This window comes from Mesitornis unicolor, unplaced genomic scaffold, assembly GCF_000695765.1.
Source record: "Mesitornis unicolor isolate BGI_N332 unplaced genomic scaffold, ASM69576v1 scaffold22460, whole genome shotgun sequence".
Lineage (NCBI taxonomy): Eukaryota > Metazoa > Chordata > Aves > Mesitornithiformes > Mesitornithidae > Mesitornis > Mesitornis unicolor.
This window is the reverse complement of record NW_010157895.1, coordinates 1-20639: the sequence shown is the minus strand read 5'-3', so window position 1 is coordinate 20639 and position 20639 is coordinate 1. Positions and strand designations below refer to the sequence as shown.

The following is a 20639-nucleotide window of genomic DNA, read 5'->3' as shown; positions in this document are numbered from 1 at the left end:
GAAAAGCTTCATCAAGCGTGGGCTTTCTTTTTACCAGACTGTACAGAATGTTCTGTTCAGGTGGAAGAGGTTCACATTTGTGGATTATAATAATAAAGTTGTTACCAAAGTTTATATTTGGTTGAATATTTATTTACTTTGAATTCTGGACAAAATTCATGTCTTATTTTTCTTTTTGTTTTGTTTTTTTCTCTCCCAGTAAATATAATTTCTGCCAGGCAATTAACTGGATGTGGACGTTTCAGCCACTTGTTCCCAACATCCACCTACCAACACATGAAAATGCATAAGAGGATTTTGGGGCATCTGTCATCTGTTTATTGTATAGCCTTTGACCGCAGCGGGAGAAGGATTTTTACAGTAAGTTTAACAATTGTACTATTCTTGGAAAATTGTTTTGCTTGGTTTGATTTCTTGCTGTTAAGGGACTCAAGAAGAACTCTTAGTTACTGACTGAGATACAGACAGGGCTTACAGAAAAAGAAGGGAAGAAAAATCTTGAAATATATGGCAAACCCTCCTCTTTTCTATGCATTTTCTCACTTGTCACTGACTTGGTGTTTTAAAATTGCTCACGGTGCCGTTAGTCTGAAACTTTGTCTGCCCTTCGCTTGCCCATGTAGAACCTTACAGCAGGGTTGTTCTGGTCCAGAGCTTCTCACTTTAATGTGGCCTTCGCTTGCCCATGTAGAACCTTACAGCAGAGTTGTTCTGGTCCAGAGCTTCTCACTTTCATGTGAAACGCGCGCTCAGTTTTCCTTATTTATTACCTTACTGAACGGCACCTGCAGTATTCTGGGGTTTGGATTAATTTGCATGCTGCTTGCTGGGTTAAATCTGAGCACTTTTTAAAAAAACCCTACATTTTACCTTTTGGTAATCTTGGAAATGCTGGCAATCCTTTCCTGACATTTCAGTAAAACCTGATGATAAAAAGAAGACCTCATTACTTCATCTGCAGTTCACTTCTCTACTAAATATTCTTTCTAGAATTTGTAGTATGTCAGTGAATAGATGAATATTATTTGAGGATTTTTCTCCAGAATATATTAACATACATTTCTGGGATACTGCCCTTGCTTTTTGTTTAATATTTAAAAATTAGCAGATTTTTTTGAATTTCTAGTGCATCTCCTAACTGTTAATGTTAATCCCTGTCTTGTCTTGGTTTTGCCCTTGTCTTTTCTCAATAGGTCTTCAGAAAGACATTACCTGGCAGGCTAATTGCTGTCTTTGTGTTCTTGCTAGCTTCTCCACTCATTATAAATTGGTCAAATAGAGATGCTGTTAATGATAATTACTCTGGGTCATAGTGAGGGCCTTTCTGTCTTTGTTTACACCATAAAGAAATCTTTCTCATCTGCAGTTGTATGAAGAACTGAAAGTGATTTGTGTTCCAATTTAGCTGCAGTTAATGAAATGTAATTTAAAGTCAAAATAATGTGGAAGTTGTGTTGCAGTTAGGTTTATTGTGTTATGTTTCTGAATATATAGTGGCAATCCTACCCGCCAGTATTAATATCCTTTGTAGCATCTGAATAGTGGAAAGATCTGTGAAAGGTCTCAAAATTCTTGGCGATATTATTGGGATTGTGTATGATGTTGCATGGTTTTTCTCTTTGAGTGGTCCAGCTTTCTTCTGTTATCAGAAATTGAACCTCATGGTGCAGCTGCCCCGCAGCTCCAGGAGCACAGTGCAAGCTCTTGAGATCCCTCAGATGTTTAACTGCTTTCTTTCACTAGAGCTTAAGTCTTACGATCACTTTGATTTTACTTCTGGCTTGATCCAGCTCATGCAGATAAATACTTCTTTTGGTAGCATGTAATGAAACATTTTATCTTCTTAAATTTACCTTAATGATTACTGAACTGTACTGAGAGGAGTTGTATTAGCTGTAATCATATCGTAGTATGAAAGGTATGGCAGTGGCATCTGTTTTATAAATATCTAAATCCCTGATTCCACAAGATGATGCCCAAACTCAGATAGCTGTGACTTTTTGGGATCCCACTGAAGTTGCTCTTCTGGCAGGTTCATGGTGCAGTGGTGTTTTGGATACATGTTCATCTGCAGCGTACCTGTGTATTATGTACACGTAACACACATTATTTTATATCATCTTCGGATATTTCTCTGTGGCATTAGGGGTCAGATGATTGTTTGGTCAAAATCTGGGCTACAGATGACGGGCGTCTGCTCTCGACGTTGCGAGGACACTCGGCTGAAATCTCTGACATGGCTGTTAACTACGAGAACACGCTGCTTGCTGCCGGCAGCTGTGATAAAGTAGTCCGAGTTTGGTGTCTTCGAACCTGCGCCCCAGTCGCAGTGCTGCAGGGCCACTCAGCTTCCATTACTTCCATACAGGTAAGGAATGATCGTTTTTTTCTTGAACCCTTGAATTGAAATGGCAATAAGAGATGTGGGTTAGCAGTCGAGGATAAAACTTATCATTTCGTCTCTGGCGGTGTAGATTTGCCCCAACTCGAGGCTCTTGTTTCGTGGCCAATTCACTCATGGGCAGTGGCCAGCTGCTGCCTGAGGGGATGATCCTGCTTCTTCCAGCTACCTTTAACTGGGTTCCCATTGCTGCTTCCGTAGATCTAGCAAATGCATGGTCACCAAGAGCATCAGATCAACGAGCTGAGCCAGGCAGACGTGGCTGGCATCTTCGGTGGTAGTCCTTGCCCAGCAGTTGAACCAACAGTCGTGTGTTCATAGAGAATATTTGTATTTCAGAGGAATACTGTCAGCCAAAAATCCTTATTCCACATTACCTATTTGCTTGTTGTCTTAGCCTGTGCAGTAAAGAGCTGTTCTGGATATTGTAGCATATGTAGGTGCTGCAGCAAATGCATTACAGCGCAGATCAGGAATTGTGTGTATACAATGCAGAGAATCTGTGCTTGTGCCCATGCAATTTCAGTCGGTGGCGAGTGCTCGGTGAGCAACAGCAGAGCAGGAAAAAAATGACCTACCTGCTAGCACTCGGTGCTCTGTGGTGGCACAGTCAATAATGCCTTGCAATTCGCAGTTTATTTGCTTTAAAAAAACCCCACAACAGACAGGCAGAAACTTCCAACAAAACAAAATTCCAGGATAAAAAAAGACAATCCCTGCGATTTGGCAGGTTATGCACATGGAGGGGAGAATGAGTGGGGATGTTTGGCTCTGAACCCATCTCTTCTGGAGCTTTGCTTCCTTGGATTCATCACAGTCTTCTCCATCATGGCTGTAGTTCCTGGGAGTTTCATTTCTCCCCCTCTTGCCTACGCTTCCAGTTTTGTCTGGTTTCAGCTATTTGCAAGTGACTTACTTTGAGGTGATTGTTTTGGAGACGTATGTTGCAACCTGGGTTTGTGTTTTGTGTATTATTTGCCTACGTATATATACAATTCCTGACAAGCGTTTGGTAAAACTCTGGTATTAGAAAACAGTCAGTCAGGGCTTTCTGGGGAAGTGGTGCTTGATTCCTTTATCACATTACCAGGTAGACAGAGGATTGAAGGTATTGCTGCAGTTATGAAATTAAAGAGAGAAACTTCTGGATGAAAAGCTGACCTGCTCCTTAGAGAGACAGAGGAGAGGTTTAGGGAGAGGGAGCGAGTGGGGGTCCTTGGGTTCTTCCTTGGGCCTGCATGCAGGAATCATTTTTGGCTTTGGTACCACGTTTGATCCAGCTCTGTCCTTGAGAGAAGTATTTCCTCATCTTGTTGCCCCATTGTTTCATTTCTCCAATTTGCTGGCTTTTGTGGGGTAGAAACAAAGATTTGCTAGTCAAAACATTGGTGTTTCCTGTTTCTTCAGCTTTATTTTTATGGAAGTTCAAATTCTGTGCTTATCCCTGATAATGCTCTCTCTGCTCCTGGGGAAAAAGCTAGTATGTTCCTGAAGAAGATGCTTGTCAACATCAGTTTACAAGTTTCCTGCTTGTAAGGGGAGAGAGAAATCAGCTGGTTTAACTGTTGCAAACTTTATTTTTAGTTCTCTCCAGCAAGGAAAGGAACAACGCGATACCTCACTTCTACTGGTGCTGACGGAACAATCTGTTTCTGGCAGTGGCATGCTAACACCATGAAATTTAAGTAAGCCTGTTTAGATAATTGCAATTATCTTAAATAGAGGATGAATTTATTGTGAGTTTTAGCATGGAGAGGAATGCTGGGATAATTAAAGAAGGGTGTGTTTTCTCAATAAACAAATTTCTTGGGCTGTGTTCTCCCATAGACAATGCTGTGCGTGAGTGCCGTAGCAGTGTGTGGGGCAGGGAGTGCTTTCCTAGGTGTGTAGGGGAGTTTGGCATCACAACCCAGGGGAAAAACAGAGATCAGGGCTGTTATTTTGTGCTTTGCAAGGCAGTGCTGTGGAAGAACTTTCAGCTTTTATGTTTAGGACTAAATCCTTGTCCAAAACGTCCAGGCAGAAGAATTTCTTTGCTTTTCATCAGAAGAACACACATACATAGATGGCATCAAACCCATACTTCATAGGGACTAAATGCTGTTGGACTAATAGTTTGCCAGGTTCTGTTTAAAAATAGATTTGAATCAGTGAATACCATGAAAATACTATTTAACTTATTAAGTTAGCAAATGATGGTTTTCTTACTAAACTAAGGAAGAAAAATTACTGAAATGAAAAATAAGTTGAGCAAACCTAGGTGTGTATTCTAAATTGAAGACATTTAGGATGGGCATGTTGACCTTACCTGCTGAGCTGCAGTGCACTATTCTTGTTGAATGGCATCAGAATAAAGTAATGCAAAGTGAAACTGTTGTGTTGTTGCACATAGGGATCGCCCTGTAAAATTTGCAGAGAGGTCCAGGCCTGGTGTTCAGATATCTTGCTCATCTTTCAGTTCTGGTACGTATGCATTGTAAGGTAGCTGAAAGTAGTTTACATGCTCTAATTCCTTTGCCGACAATACTGTTGCTTCTTTTTAAATATAAATGGTGTTAGACCCTTTTTCAGTTAATTACAGCACTGTCAAATTGTGACTGTTTGACATTTTCCATGCTAAGCATTTGCCTCAAGCCATTTTTAATGTTTTTTAATTTTTTTAAAAATAATTTAAGATAAAATGTCTTAACTACTTTCAGGGAAGACTCTATTTTCAGTCTGTTTTACACATCAGAGCTTTTTCTTTGTTACATCCTTGTAAGATTTTTCTCTTGTAAGGTTTTTGAGTGAAAAGTTCTGAAATCTGGCAGACAGGTGGTCTCTGTTCAGAGGTTACACTTTGCTAATCTTCCAAATTTGGCTGAGTTCTAGGAGGATCAATTCAGCGTGCTTGAAAATATCATCTTAACTGACATCCTTTGTTGCAGCATTGAATTCTCTACAACAGTGATTTTTATAAGCAAAATTATGTAATTTCTCATTAATTTTTGCTAAGTGAAATTGAGAGCTGTTCTGCAGCCATGTGAGCCGTGCCCATGTTCCTTTTTTAAAACCAGAAATATTGAAATGACTGAAACCATTTCATATCCGTAAACTGCACAGTAATGGCCTTTTTGTGCAATACTGTAAATAGAACATTCCAAGAAAATAGCTTCATCACTCACTCCTGATTCAGCAATAATTTCTCTGATGTGCTTCAAATAGATATTGAAGATGTGCTTAAATATTTGGTTTATTTTCCAGATTTGCAGCTGGAAAATATTGTAGAGCTCCTAGTTATGCTGAAGCTGATATGGTCTGAGTTAGCACAGATCAGAGTAGAAGTTGTCAGAGTTAACTTCATTGCTCAGGATGTATTATTACGTTGAAGTTTGCTACTTTGACAAGAAAGCAGTAATTAAAATAAGTTGTTCCTTGGGCTGCTTTTCTTCTCACAAAAAACACTGTCTTTCGTAGGTGGCATGTTCATTGCAACAGGTAGTACTGACCACGTGATAAGGATTTATTATTTGGGCTCAGAATCTCCTGAGAAAATGGCTGAGTTGGAATCTCATACGGTAAGAGACGAATCAGAAAGCAAATCTTTTTTTATTCCACTTTACCTTATTTCAGGAACTTAGGTTTTGTATATCCTGTTCGACTTGTTTGGCTCTCAGCAGTGTGGTATTTAAATGCCTGGAAATTTGTGGTATGTTTATTTTTAAGTTCCTCTGAGGCAGGAGATAAGTTCCAAAATACGCTTTATGTATTTCATTCCACCGAGAAACTGAGAGGTGAGGTGATTTTGTCTTATTCTTGAAGAAAGTCGGTGTTGGAATGAGGAATTAAAGCAGTTTTCATGCACGATGTCATTTTTCCTATTAAATTTACTGTTGAGTGTTTAACTTTAGTTGTGACCACAAATCCACATAACGAGAAAGAACAAAGTAATTCTGTTTTAGAGTGTGCAGTCAGACTTTGAATCATGATGGCAATTTCATTTAGAACATAAAGCAAGCTTAAAAGCATCCTTTCTCAGGTAATGCAGAAGGGTTCTCATAAAAATTCAGACTATTTTAAATATCTGTACGATGACTTTCAACATTAGTTTTCAAGTTTAAGGCTTGATAGCTGTTATTAAAACCATGGAATATCTCTGTTTTAGTGAAACCCCATAAAGAAGCCCCACTAAAATGGTATCAAATCTTTCTTCATTTCTTAGTCGTTACTGAGAGCAGGTGATGATTGCATTATTTATTACGTGTATGGTAAACAATATATCAGAAAGGCAAGCGTATAGCTGCACTGATAGGGCTGTCACTTGTGAGGAGTTTGGAGCGTTTATCTTTGAACCTTAATAGCCCAGCTGCCCACTTTAACAATATTTTATGGATTAAGGCTGAGGTCTGAATTGATTCACAGAACTTCAGTGGGAGTCATGGATCTCACATTGAAGTCTCAGAGCTCCAAGCCAACAAAGCTAACAAGTATTTTGCTCTTCAAAGAAAAAATATTCAGCAGTTCAGGTTTGGAATAAACTGAAATGCCTTTATTTTTTTTTTTCCCATCTACTCTTCTTAAGAATGCTGTCAGCCTGCCCCTGAAAAAAATCCCGAATTGGACAGTTGGTTATCAGGAGCTGGAGACATCAGTGGGAGTGAAGATAGCAAGTGCCTGTAGCCAACACAAGTGTATAGCGAGATAAAAAAAGGGAAAACTATGTCTAAAATGTGGTATTTGTTCCTCAACAATTTAAAAGTGGTTATAAAGCCAAGGTTTGCAGTTTTGGGATGAAGTATTTTCATGCACTCTAATGTTAGCTCTAAAAATTGCAAACCTGCTGCAATAACTTACTGGGTGATTCTTTCCCCATCTTTTGGAGCTCTGTACCTGCTCAGCCTTGTGAGCTCCCGGTGTTCCTTGTTCTTGTGAACTCTGTGGAGTGTAGAGGTGCAGGGTTTCCCTGTCTGGGGTGTGTGACACTGTGCAGGGACACTGCTCAGGCCAGAACATTGCCGCTGCAGCTTCTTCCTCCTAAATGTCCAAGTGTCAGGGAGCTGGAGTGGGAAATTGTTTCAGTCTCTGAGCCACTTTTGGAGCAACACAGAACCATCAGCTCACTGAAGTTTTCTGTTTCACTGTTTAACACAATAAGTCTGGGAAAGTTTTAAGTGTGACTTTTCTATTATTGAATTTGTAAGATAGGATGTTGTAGGAAATGCATGGGAAGATGCAATTTGCTAAATAGAAGCTCATTGTTAAGATCTTTTTGGATGAGTGTTTCGGCTTACAAAGCACTTATTACTTTTTTTTTTTCCTCCCTCTTGTTTAGGACAAAGTGGTTGCAGTCCAGTTCTGTAACAATGGGGACAGGTACGTGGCTGTACTGGGGTTCTGACATGAGAAGTATGGTACTTAATTTTCCAAATAACTTTTCAAGACAATTTGTTGCAACAGGAAGACTGCACGTGGGCTCTGATTAATCTGAGACAGATTGTTTAAAGTGTATTGCAAGATGTGGTGTCATATCCACAAGCCTGGACGTGCTGTCCTCTGCTGTAACAACAAAAACATGCTCTAACTATGCTTTTGCTTTGTATTTTTTGTAACTAAGCAAATTGCAAACCAAGTTTTGTGTCCTTTCTGTGTGTCCTACTGCACCTTGTTAAGTACAGAAGGGGTTACTTCTGGAGTAAGAACATTATAGTAAATATAGTTCTAAGCAGAAGTTAGAACTGTTACACATACACAGATGGGCAGACAAGTAATTCTGCAAGGAGCTGTGGTCTGATCTTCATTAAAGGAGCCTTTCTTGCAAGGTGCTTTTACCTGGTAAGATGGCAATAACATCTGAGCATGTCCATTGTTTATAATGGGATCAGGGATTTGGTTTCTCAGTTACTTTTTTTTCTTCTTATTTTTTCTTAACCAGAATGTCAGGTTAAATGTGGGGGATGGGAAAGCTTGTTGACTTTATCATTTTAGTCCTATTAAAGCAAGATGAAAAATAAGCACATATGTATATTGTTTTATCTGTGTGTCTCTTGTTTGAGTCACTGACTTTTAGGCACCCTTTTGTTCTGGAGCTCAGGAAGCTCAGGGGTAGAGTGGTGACTGTACCACACGCCTGTTTGCCAGCTGTAGCCACCGCTGATGCCGTTAGGTGTAAAGGGGAGGCCACGCTACCAATGACAGCAGCTCTTCAGGTAGCTGTTGCATTCAGAGGAGATACGCTTCCCTTGTTTCTGTACTGCTGTGCAGATGAGGAAGCCACTTTATCCTCTTTTTCAACTGCTCTTGCTCTGTCCTCTCTGTAGTAAATAGTGTGGGAATGCGACACTGACTTCTTAGATTAGCGTCTGAGCAGTGCTGGCTGCAGCGACCAAAAGGATGTGCAAACTCAGCTCAGTCATTTCTGAAGAAAAGATAAACGTGAAAGGGGAAATAAAATTTGATGTGTTGTTGGAAATTAGATTGGAGGAAATCAAGGAAATAATGGCATTTAAGTGATGAATACAATGCATAATGAAAACAAGGAACTGTAAAACTTCTTTGTATCTTGGAGCTTGGTATTTTTTTTTCATTTACTTCACTGTGGTCTTATTTATGATCCATGTGAGATTCATGTTGAAGCTGATAGTGTTGTTGATAGATTATGTATATGTTGGGGTTTTTTTATTCCTCTCTTGAATATGTTTTCTGTATCTTATGAACCAGCTGGGGACCCGAAAGCAGCCAATGATTAACATAATTTGAAAACATTTTCCTGAATAAGATGATATTGCTGATATGTTGCTGGAACATAAGGCCTTCCACTCTTTTCTGTCTTGATTTAATTCTGTGGTGAATGATTTCTTCCGCCAGGCCCTCTCTGGGCACACTGAATAAGCAAGTTGTCTCTTCTGGTGCTCAGAGTTCTGAAAAATATGCAAAGAGTGTTTGTTTTCATAAACACACTCACAGTACATAAGAGCTCATCTTCTGTCAGGTTCTAGAGTGATAAACATGATATGATGAATAACCAGGCCCTCATCCCTCATCTTGTATTTTTTTAACTTTGAAATTGCTAAAAAAAAACCCCAGCCTCCCAAAAACCTGATTTATTTCCCAGGAGGAATAAGCAAAGAACAGCTCTTCAGTGGGATGTAAACATGCGGTTGATCCTCACATCCCAAATTTGGACCCAGTTTGCTTAGTAGATAAAATTCTCTTGCGTAATTTATCTGCATTTGAGATTAAAACTTTCCTTTACACATACTCATCTAATTACAACCGATTTTCACAAGGATTTGGCTGTTTTATGTAATAGTTCAGTAGTCTCCTACCATATCTTTGTGGTGTCTCCTTGCAACCCACTATCTTTAGCCTTCGCCAAGTCACCGATACATCTGGATAGCTTAATACCACCAAGTGTGAGATTACATGGGCTAATCTTCACATGCCCTGGAGTGAAGGCTGCACGAGTCTGTGTTTGTTTCTGTGACTGCTGATGAGCTACCCTGCTTACTTTCACCACTTTCTGGAACTGAATATGTGGGACAGTGACTCTGCACGCACATCACGTACTCTCTGAGCTTGCAGTCCTTGGTTGCTGCCAGCCCTCCAGAACCAGTTACAGAGATGATCACCCAATTGGTTTGCTTTATTATTCATAATAATGTACTTATCTCTGATGACATACCTGGCAAATACGGGAATTTCTAAGCAAATATATGCATTTCCAGTTAATTAGTTTAGACGATAACAGTAATCCTGTGGTCTTAAAATTTATGAAGCAAACCATTCCAACCTGCAGAGCTTTCAGTTTTTAAAACTGTGCTAAGTCAGGATGCTGTCTCTTATGTAAGAATTAAAGTCAGGATGCTCATGAGAAAATGTATAAAGGTGCCCGTAGACATGTCTGTGTGTCAAACTTCTGCAGTACAGCTGTGTTGGAGAGCGGTGTGACAAGCTTTGATTAGTGATCAGCATCGTAATGTAAATGGTTTTATGCCAGCTTTTGCTCATATTCCTTATTTTACTTGGCAGAAGGTTTAAGGGATATGTGCAAGCAGAAGCCTTCCAAGCAAAACTGTAGCTTTGCCAAGGGAACTGCACCTGTACTTGGAGATCTTTGTCATGTAAAATTATGAGGGAATGGCTGGTGTCAGTGTGGTAATAGTTCCTTCCAGAGGATGTGGGAGCGCAGGTCGCACTGGGGTTATTAGGTTGCAAGTTGCTGAAAATTACGTGCTACAGTGATCCTTTTAATGGAAAAATGGTAGCTCCCTTTTTGTTTTAATATGAAGAGGTAAAAATACAAATAAATCTCACAAGCATCATGATGAAAAAATTCAGATCAGGGAATCTGAATAGGTGGAACAGCCACTTATTAAAAAAGTTGCATAGGCTTGCATTTTTACATGTAATTCTGTGTATAAATGGAATATGCTTTTAAAGGTATTGGCCATCCTGCGAAAATCTATTACTTGAGGAGCTTTTAAAAAAATTATCAATAAAAATTGTTTCTGTGACAGTGATAGCCAAAGCATTAGGATATAGATACATGCATTTGCTGGATGCTTGAGTTTTTTAAACAAGGAGGAGTGGAAAAGTGAAAATACTTCTATGCTCAACTTCACAGGCAGGGCTACCTACCTGTGTTCAACTTGGGTATTTCCCTTCTCTGTCTTCACCCGCTCCTCTAGTTAATGTATTATAATTTATGCTAGACTCCTGGTATGCAGGGTTTTTTTCCTCTGCTGCCACTATGAACTGCTCAAGAGATTTGCTGATGTCATTAAAAAGGGAATGTGCAGCTTGTATGAATTACGACACTGAAGTCATTCCAAGGCCATCTGCTCGCTGTAACCAAATGTAATTAATGTTGTGGGATATAAACTCTTTTGTACCATACAATATCTGATATGAAAATTGTAACCTCACTGTCTTCTAATTACATTCACTAGATTAGAGATGCGCAAACAACATAAAGAATATAAAGTGTTGAAAAAAGATTAAATACATTATAGCTTCTGGGCTGGGGTGAATGGCTGTGCTCTTGGCTTGCCAGCACTCTGTAGCTGCCTGTTGGAGTAGTTTGTGGCTGTGTTTGAGTAAGATGGGTTTATATACACAAATATACACCACAAAGTATACATAGACATACATATATATATAAATATATATATATACTTGTGTGCTTGTTTGTTGCAGAGTAACATAAAAGTAAGTGCTTGTAGTGGGCTATCCCAAGGTGAATGACAGCCCTATGCCAGACTCCTAAATACTCTTGCCACAGGATTTAGCATGCCCACACTGTTGCTGAGGATGGAAAACTCCATAGCGAAGCTACTGAATAACAAGAAAATAAGATCCTATGATGGGCATGTGGGTATTAGACCAAAAGCAGTGGTGACTTGTCCTTATTCAGAATTTCATTGCTTTTTGTTTTCTTTCTTTTTCTTCTGTAGCTTAAGATTTGTCAGTGGAAGCAGAGATGGAACAGCAAGAGTATGGCACTATCATCAGCAAGATTGGAAGTGTGTGGTCCTGGATATGGCTACTAAAATGACAGGGTAAAACAAACCAAACCACAACACACTTCATAGCCACATTCACATGCAAACAAAATCTTCCGTCATATTGTTTATTTACTTCCATTTTGAGTTAATTTCAGTGCATGGTTTTTTGTGTACTGAAAATGCCATAGCTCTATCTGTTAAGCTACATGGTTAATTAACCTCCAAAAGAAAATATTAATAGATTGGTAGCTCCCTACCCTAATGCTTGGAGAATATTTTTTATTTTACATATGAATTAAGAATGTCAAATAGAGTTCATCTCATGGAAAGAGATTTTAGTAGAACCTCATAGATTGTGCTGATATGCTAATATATGTATGGTTCTTAACATTTTTTTTCCTCATGTTTTCAATTAAGAGATGAGATATGGTGATTTGGTTCTCAGGTTCAATCAGGGTTTCAAGGTTTGGGTATTTTTGGGGATCTTCAAGTGACTTCTGTAAGTGGCCTTGTAATTGAATATGCACAGTAACAAAAAGCAGAAACTGAGAAATTCATTAGTAATTTTGCTTTGCAGAATTCTTTATATATCATATAGCTACATTTTAATAAGTTAGCTTTTGAAGTATGATTTAGATTTATTTAGCAGGTTTTTGCTCATTATAGAGTTTACTCATATTGATGACTGATATGAAAAATGCCTTGTAGGAAAAGACTTGATAGAACTGAATAGCTTGAAAGAAAGAGTTGGAGTAGCAAGGATTTTAAGAAAGGTTTTTAGGAAAAACAGAAAAGAAACTTGTCCTTTTTAAAGAAATAAAACCCTGTAAATTTTAGTGGTACTGAATATTTTCTGTATCTGTTTTTCACCACTGCAGAAGCCATCCTTCATTCTCCTGCATTAGCCAGTAGTCACAGTGGTGGCAGCCATGCTCTCCCTAATTTCATACTGAATTAATGCTGTTAAATGCTTCCATATGTAGTTACTGATTTATTTCTTCTTTAAATTATGAATTTCCTTAGAAACAATGTAGCATCTGGGGAGGACAAGGTGACTAAACTGAAGGTTACTATGGTAGCTTGGGATAGATACGATGCCACTGTCATCACTGCAGTCAACAATTTCCTTCTCAAAGTGTGGAACTCATCCACAGGGCAGCTTCTTCATAGCTTATCTGTGAGTAAAATTCACATGGGTAATCCCAAATGGTTATAGTTCAGCTCTGGAATTGATTTGACACTGAACTGCATTGTCACTCCCCCTGGCGAGGCGTGCTTTGTCCTGAAGTATGCCAGCTGTCTTACACTTACTGGGAGATGTGTGTATCACGGGGAAAGGAACTGATGACCAAGATGCTGCTGGACCCTGGTGATTGCTGGCTGACAAGGGAGCCCTTTGGAGGTCACCATTTGTGCCCAAATTGGAGAGTTGTAGCTGTCCTCACTGCTGATATCTTCTTCCTCCCCATCCCTCTCCATCTCAGCTGTGCTGAGCTGCAGTCCGAGCCACTTACAAAGTGGGCAGTGATAAAGCCAAGCTTCTGACAGAAATGCTGACTGTGGACAGACACATTTCTAGTCTAAGATCCAGTAAATTGAGCTGTCCTGGCTTGACTACCTGAACTGAGATGTCCTCACACTAAATGCTAGCATGTTTGGAGATATGACATGGAGAAATACTACTTTCTTTTTCACCTTGCTTTCATTGCAGGGTCATGATGATGAAGTTTTTGTTCTGGAGGCCCATCCGTTTGACCAGAGGATTGTGCTTTCGGCAGGTCATGATGGAAATATTTTTGTTTGGGATATAGACAAAGGAACAAAAATTCGCAATTACTTTAACATGGTAAGAATGGCCAGGGAGGGTTTTTGGGTTGGTTTTTTTTCACATTTGTGTAAAACTTATCTTGAGGCAAAAGCAGATTTCTTTATATACCTATAGTAACCAATGTTACAACAGGATTAGGGGAAAACTCCTACGTATTAGAAAGAAAATCCTGTACTCTCTGGTAAGCAATACCAAAGTATGGTTTTGCATGTATTAAATGCAGCAAGTCTTTTGTGGGTTCTGTAACATCTGAATACTATTAATGTATATGGTTATGGTTATATCTTGTGAAAGATTATAGGTAGAGCAATGAAAACTGGTAAGCCTGTGTGTTGTAGCACAATGCTGTAGTCTGGGAAATGGTACGGCTGGCTCTGTGCTGCGTTTATCCTAATGCTCCCAGTGCCAAGTTCGTTGGTTTGGTTCCAGTGCTGAGCAAATGCAGCTGCACTGCTTCAGGACCTGCGCTACCTTCCTGGCACTTGGGGCTGTGAAACCTGCTTTTTTGGAGACAATACCTGTCTGAGATCTTTGGTGCGGGCTTGCCCTACATCTTTCATTAACATAAAATGTAGACTTCTAGGTAGTTGTTTTAGAACATACTTTAAAAGTTATGCTGAAGTTTCAGACAAAGAGAAAATGCAAGGTTTTGACTTTATTGTTCAATGAAGCTTTAATAATTAAGTGGAAAAAACAGGAGTGTAAATCAGTCTTGAGCGAGATGAGAATTTACAGAGAGTTAGGGTTAAATACTTGATGGAGCACAGGTGAATTACTTTAAAAAATGCTTTTATAGAGAATGCACGATTGTGAAAGGAATCTGTGCTTGTATGCAGATTGAGGGCCAAGGCCATGGAGCTGTTTTTGATTGCAAGTTCTCACCAGATGGACAGCATTTTGCCTGCACAGACTCTCATGGACATCTGCTCCTATTTGGTTTTGGATGCAATAAATATTATGAAAAGGTGGGTTGAATGTATTTTAAACTCTTCTGTATCTGACATGATTTTGTCTTAGAAGTATTTGTGTTACAGTTTATTCCCTTGCCCTGCCACAGACAAAATAGTAATTAGACCATGAAGCAGTTGCTGTTTACCTAAATCAAAAAGGATTTAGACAGGAGAATCACTAGACAGAGGAGCAAAGCATTAACTTCTCTCTATTCACCTCTGTTGGCATATTTTGCTATTAAATTTTTGCATCAGACCTTGGTAATAAAACACATTTGTGGTAGGAATCTGTTCTCTGTCATAACATTTCTTCTGCAGATCCTAAGTGTAGGAGTTGTGGTTTATGGGTATGGGAGCCATTCCAAAGCAGCAAGACAGCTGCAAATGGCCATTGATTTATTTACTAAATTGCTTTTCTTGCAGATTCCAGATCAGATGTTCTTCCATACGGATTATCGACCGCTGATCCGTGATGCAAATAACTATGTGTTGGATGAACAGACTCAACAGGCTCCACATCTTATGCCTCCTCCATTCTTGGTGGATGTTGATGGAAATCCTCATCCCACGAGATTCCAGCGGCTCGTACCAGGGAGGGAAAATTGCAAAGATGAACAACTTATTCCTCAGCTGGGATATGTAGCTAATGGTATGCTGTCTAAAGCTCATGCATAATACATGTATTGCACAGTATTGAGCACCAGCCCAGTAGAATGATACTGTAAGGATTTGGTTGTTTCTGATGGCTTCTGAAATTAGTGGTTTAAATTCAGTCTAGAGGTAGAAGAGGAGATGGGGTGGCTTTATGGCATAAAGGAAGTATATGGAATCAGGATGACTGGAGGCAAGACAGAGAGACTGCAGTATTCCAAAATCTGTGGACTTTTACCAGGTGTATGGCAGCATGCCTAAAGAATTGCCCCATAAACCTCAGTGTAGCTATGTATATGAGTAAGGAAGCAAGAAGGTAAGAGAGACATTGGGGAAAAAAAAAGCCATTTGGGTTTTTTTAAACAGATTATTTTTTTCCTTGTAGATACAAACCTTTACAAAACCATAAACCTCAGTGTAGCTATGTATATGAGTAAGGAAGCAAGAAGGTAAGAGAGACATTGGGGAAAAAAGAGCCATTTGGGTTTTTTTAAACAGATTATTATTTTCCTTGTAGATATAAACTTTTACAAAAAGGTGTTCTGTAGAAGATATTTTCCATTATTACCTACTGAAACATAATTTCTCTTTTGCTGTTTCTGAAGGTTTGAGTTATATTTTGTGTGGTCTGTAATTTTAGATTCTCATTGTAACTTCTCTTTTAAACTTTATCTTCATTTTTACATGAAAGCAGAAGGACAGTTGGTGATCAGGTGTTTTGCAGAGCAGGCAAATAATTTTACACAATTTTATATTTGATTGTTTCTGTGGTGTTTAGTAAAACAGAAATTAATAATTTTATAAGCCGTTGTGACTTCGTTCTTGTCAAAGGTGATGGTGAAGTAGTTGAACAAGTCATTGGACAGCAAACTAATGACCAGGATGAGAGCATCCTTGATGGAATGATCCGAGAGCTACAGAGGGAACAAGATCTGAGACTAATTAATGAAGGAGAAACTCTTCCAAACCCTCCACTCAACAGATCCCACTCTGTTAATGGAGGTAAGCGTCCTTTCGTTACCTCTGTCATTTCTCTTCCTGAAGCACCATAACATACTACTCAAGATGTGTTAATTAGAGTTCCAGGACTGTGTCTTTGAGGATGCTTTTATCTCCTGTACTTACAGACATTGTTAACCTGTGTGCAGCCGTTGCACGTTCTGCTGCTGCTAGCAGAATTAAAACTTTGAAGTGCAGCTGAGGGCACCCAATGACCTAACTGGGCTGTGTCTCATTACCTAGGACTATTAGACCCTAATTGTATGTTACAAACCTTTCCTAAAAAAAATAAACGTAAAGTTCACTGTATTGTCTTGATGTCACTTAGTCACTGCAGAGATGATACTTTGTACTTTTTGATGTACTGCATAATGTCAAGATAGCAGCATATAATTAGGGAATGCCAATGGAGTACAATGTTGTGACAGATAACGGCTTCCTGTTACAGTATAAGCACTAAGGCTGAGCATCAGTGTTTATAAAATAAACATGGCTGCTCTGTCTTAGTGTTTCCTTAGAAAGCTTGAGATTGTTCTCCTGGTAAGTGTTCTGCTACTGTGATTTTATTTTTTAATACACAAAGTGATTAAAAATTTAAACCAAACTCAATCAGATGTGAACAGCTGACTGTGAGGCAGCTGACTGAGTGCAGTTGGTGTAACAGACCAGATGCTGTGGACTTGTGCTGCAAGTCATCCTGAGCTTTTAAAAAATTTACATCCGCTAATAAATTAGTCCTAGGTTAAATGACTGATTACACATGTTTAAATTAGATTTCCTGTTAAAGCTCATTAGGATTGCTATTTGGATTGCTTGTCTTTAAATTCTAGAAGTAGGAAAAATATTAGTGAATAATGCTGCAAATACACTTTTGCTTTGGTCTAAATTTGGTATTGTCAAGAAGGTGGCCTAAAAGCCAGCTTCAACTCACAAGAAGTCTTTTCTGCTTCTTATGAGAGGTTGATGTGTTCAGCAATCCCAGTCCTCAGTTTTATTTGTCAGTCCCTGTAGTTGTGTGAAAGGGAGTTTCCAGAGTTGAGTGCTATAGAGACTGAAGTAGTTACCTTACAGAACTTGCATTAATCACTGACTTTGCCACATGAACTGCACAATTAGAGTATGCATAGAGTACCTGACATTTAAGTAGCCCAATATTTTTATATAGGTTTGCACAACCATGAATGCAATTTATTCAAGCAGTTAACCGTATTTAAGCATATGGTAATTGCGTTGATGCATTCCTAAATGATGAGATAAATTAAGGCAATGATGGCAGTGATTCTGATGCTATCAGCCTTTTTTCTCACTTTGCTACCTAAAGTGTTTTCTCCTGAGTATGTTGCACTGCATTGTTGTGCCACCTGATAGAAATTTCCTTCTCAGAGAAGGAGCAGTGCCTGTGGCACAGCAGATTAGCACTGCAAGTACAGAGCACATGGAGGTACAACAGAAACCTTAAACCTTGCAGCATTCTGTTGTTTTAGATGTCAACCTCATCTCTTCTTGTATTTAAAATGCGTGATTTCAGAGCCTTTAAACAGTTGACAAGACTTTGAACTGAAGGTCATAGATTATATTCTATGCTTGGCTCAGACATCTCGATGATGTAGCAAGCCACGGTGGTGCTACAATACCATATGCATCTCCAGTAGTCCAAGGCCAATACACAACAATGTTCATCTGAAGCAAAAGACGAAGTCACTTAACATAGAATAAGCATTGTTTATTACCAAAAAAGAATCTCCAGGCAGTCCTTAAGCTTTAAATTCTAGATTTTATTGATGGTTTATAGAAGCGAAGAAAAATCCTTTTCTTCCGTAGCGCTTCGAAGTCCAGGTTTGGATGTTACGTCTCCACCAAATGTTGGTCTCCGGAGAAGTGGTCAGATTGAAGGGGTCCGGCAAATGCATCACAACGCTCCCCGGAGCCAAATGGCCACAGAAAGAGATCTCATGGCGTGGAGCAGGAGAGTGGTGGTGAATGAGCTTCCTCCAGGCATCAGCAAGTAAGATGCTAAGTGAGAAAGGCGAAAAAAGATGAAATTGTTTAATGTTTCATGATCCTTCCATATACCTGTTACAAGTTTTTAAAGATGTTTTTTCAGAAGTGTGTTGGCTTTTTTGGGTGGGTTGGTTGGTTGGTTCATTTGTTTGTTTTGAAATACAGATACTAGGATTTCCGTGGTATCCTCTCCTGGAGAGTTGAGAATAGTAATTCCTTCACTTCACGGTTGAATCTTTTTTCAGTTGTTCACATACCACATTTTTTCTGAAGCTTTGTTTAAAATGCACAAGAATAATTTTACTACATTTCAATATTCTTGAAAATAATTATGCAAGTTAACTTCTTTCCTTAACTTGTGATTCCAGGAGTGAAGCATGTGTGGATGCTTCTAGGAGGATTTGTGCACAGATTTCTTATAGCAAGGGAACCAGAAGTATTTTAATGTGTGTATTATTGAGACCATCAAGTTATATGATGATTTCTCGAATAAAATTGATGTTTCCTATGTATAATTAGGGTCCAGGAAGAATGTCGAGCTGCCAAAGGTGAAATTGAAATTAATTTATACACTGTTGAAAAGAAGAGGAAGCCATCCCACACCTTGCAACGGGTGAGTTGAGTAGAATAGAGAACCAGAGTGTGAAGCAGTTCTTTAGTAGTGGGAGAATGCTGGGAAAGGAGAAGAGCAGAGCCACAGTCGGTGTTCAGTTTGACTTGTGGAAACCAGGAGACATTTGAGCGGTGACAGACTAGCTAAGTGGCTAGCTTTTATCTTGTCCCGAGACTGCAGGTATTTTTTAGAAAAAAAAAAAGTATTTCTCCATAACTTCCTTTCCAAGGACTGCTGCTTTAAAAACTAGAATTGATATTGAACCAAAGGAAGACACACGAACATGCACTGAAATGAACCACAAGTGTGTGAAAATATTTATTTTCTGATTCTACATTTCCTAGTTGTCATTTTCAAATGTGATACATTGTACAGTCACTTCAATGAGGCATTTTTTAACTGCGTAATTAATGATTAAATCTCTAATCTTTTTGTCCCATGAGAAGAAGAACGATTACCAACCAGGAAGTGGAAGGTCTTTGAGAAGAAACCAACGCAAACGCCAGCACACCTACCAAACGCGCTCCACCATAGAACACAGCCAGCAAGGAGCAAGTCAAAATGCTCGAGCACGGGAAGAATCGGACAGCTCCTCAGAGGTCTGGTCCATCAAGTGATTCTTTCGATAGGTTCCCTGATCACAAATAGCATGGTTTGGTAACACATGTGCTGAGAGCACTGGTACCATTAAGGCTCTCAGTTTCTTGGCCTAAGAAGAAACACTCGGATCATTGATTCTTTCGGATTTGTGGTGTTACTGTAGTAAGTTGTTCTTGGAGAGGGAAGGATCGTTTTCCTCAATGCCAGTACAGTATTTAAAATTAGCTCAAAACAGGTTGGATATTTTTGGAAGTCTGAAACATTTTCAGGTAGATTTAACTGGGTTCTGTTAAACCACTTGCTATTTTGGGATTTCTGACAGCACAGATATTCTAGGTCATAGTCAGTACTTTGATTTCATCTACATCTGTAGAGTGCTGTTGAAAGAGATTGAGTATTGGTATTAATCATTGATATTCGCAAAGGAAGAACTTAAAATATACCAGATTAAATATAACTTATTCTCATTAAGGAAGCATTCAAGGTAAAAAGAGACAGAACATTGTCACTTTGTAAATGCATTGAATGTACAGAGGACCTGTAAAGCTGGTCCTTTGACACTAAAATTTATTAATCAAACACAAATAAGAACTCATTCTTTTAATACCATTAGAATTCACATCACTTTCTATTGGAATTATGTAAGCATATAGAATAACATTAATACTAATACTAATACAAAGCTTTCCTCATGTAACTTGCTTGCAAACAAAATCGGTACTTTTAAAACATGACTTGGAAGTGAAACCTTTTGTTTTTAATACAGGAAGATGAGACTGTTGGCACAAGTGATGCATCTGTGGATGATCCTGTGGCAGCATGGCAAAGTGAAAGCAGTTCCAGGTAGCTTTACAGCTCTCTTAATCATAATCTTAATCAGTAATTAATTATATAATTTAAGTAAGACAGTTGATGTTGTGATACTATGACTACAAGTCAGTACAGATTTGTTACACCTTGTAACAGCAGAGTGTTTAATACACTCAGGTAGTTTCAAATGGTAACCAACCAAATTTGTGAAGTTTGTGAAGAGACAGATGCTTTTAGGTATTTGAGTGACTAGTTGTAGGAGTTTTGATAACAGTATTTCACAGAATCACAGAATCCCAGAACG

General features: G+C 38.9%; 1 protein-coding gene across 1 annotated transcript; it reads left to right on the top strand.

The window, feature by feature from the left end:
- Positions 1-207: 207 nt before the first annotated feature.
- LOC104535728 (bromodomain and WD repeat-containing protein 3-like) lies at positions 208-20368 on the top strand (the record flags this gene model as incomplete). The annotated part of the gene is made up of 16 exons (XM_010181845.1): positions 208-360; positions 2147-2368; positions 3986-4086; positions 4794-4864; positions 5858-5958; positions 7713-7753; positions 11833-11937; positions 12907-13060; positions 13595-13729; positions 14548-14676; positions 15085-15310; positions 16144-16314; positions 18133-18316; positions 18832-18925; positions 19375-19524; positions 20292-20368. Coding segments are annotated over exons 1-16 (2045 nt in total), but the record flags the coding sequence as incomplete, so codon positions are not given.
- Between the last annotated feature and the right edge of the window lie 271 nt (positions 20369-20639).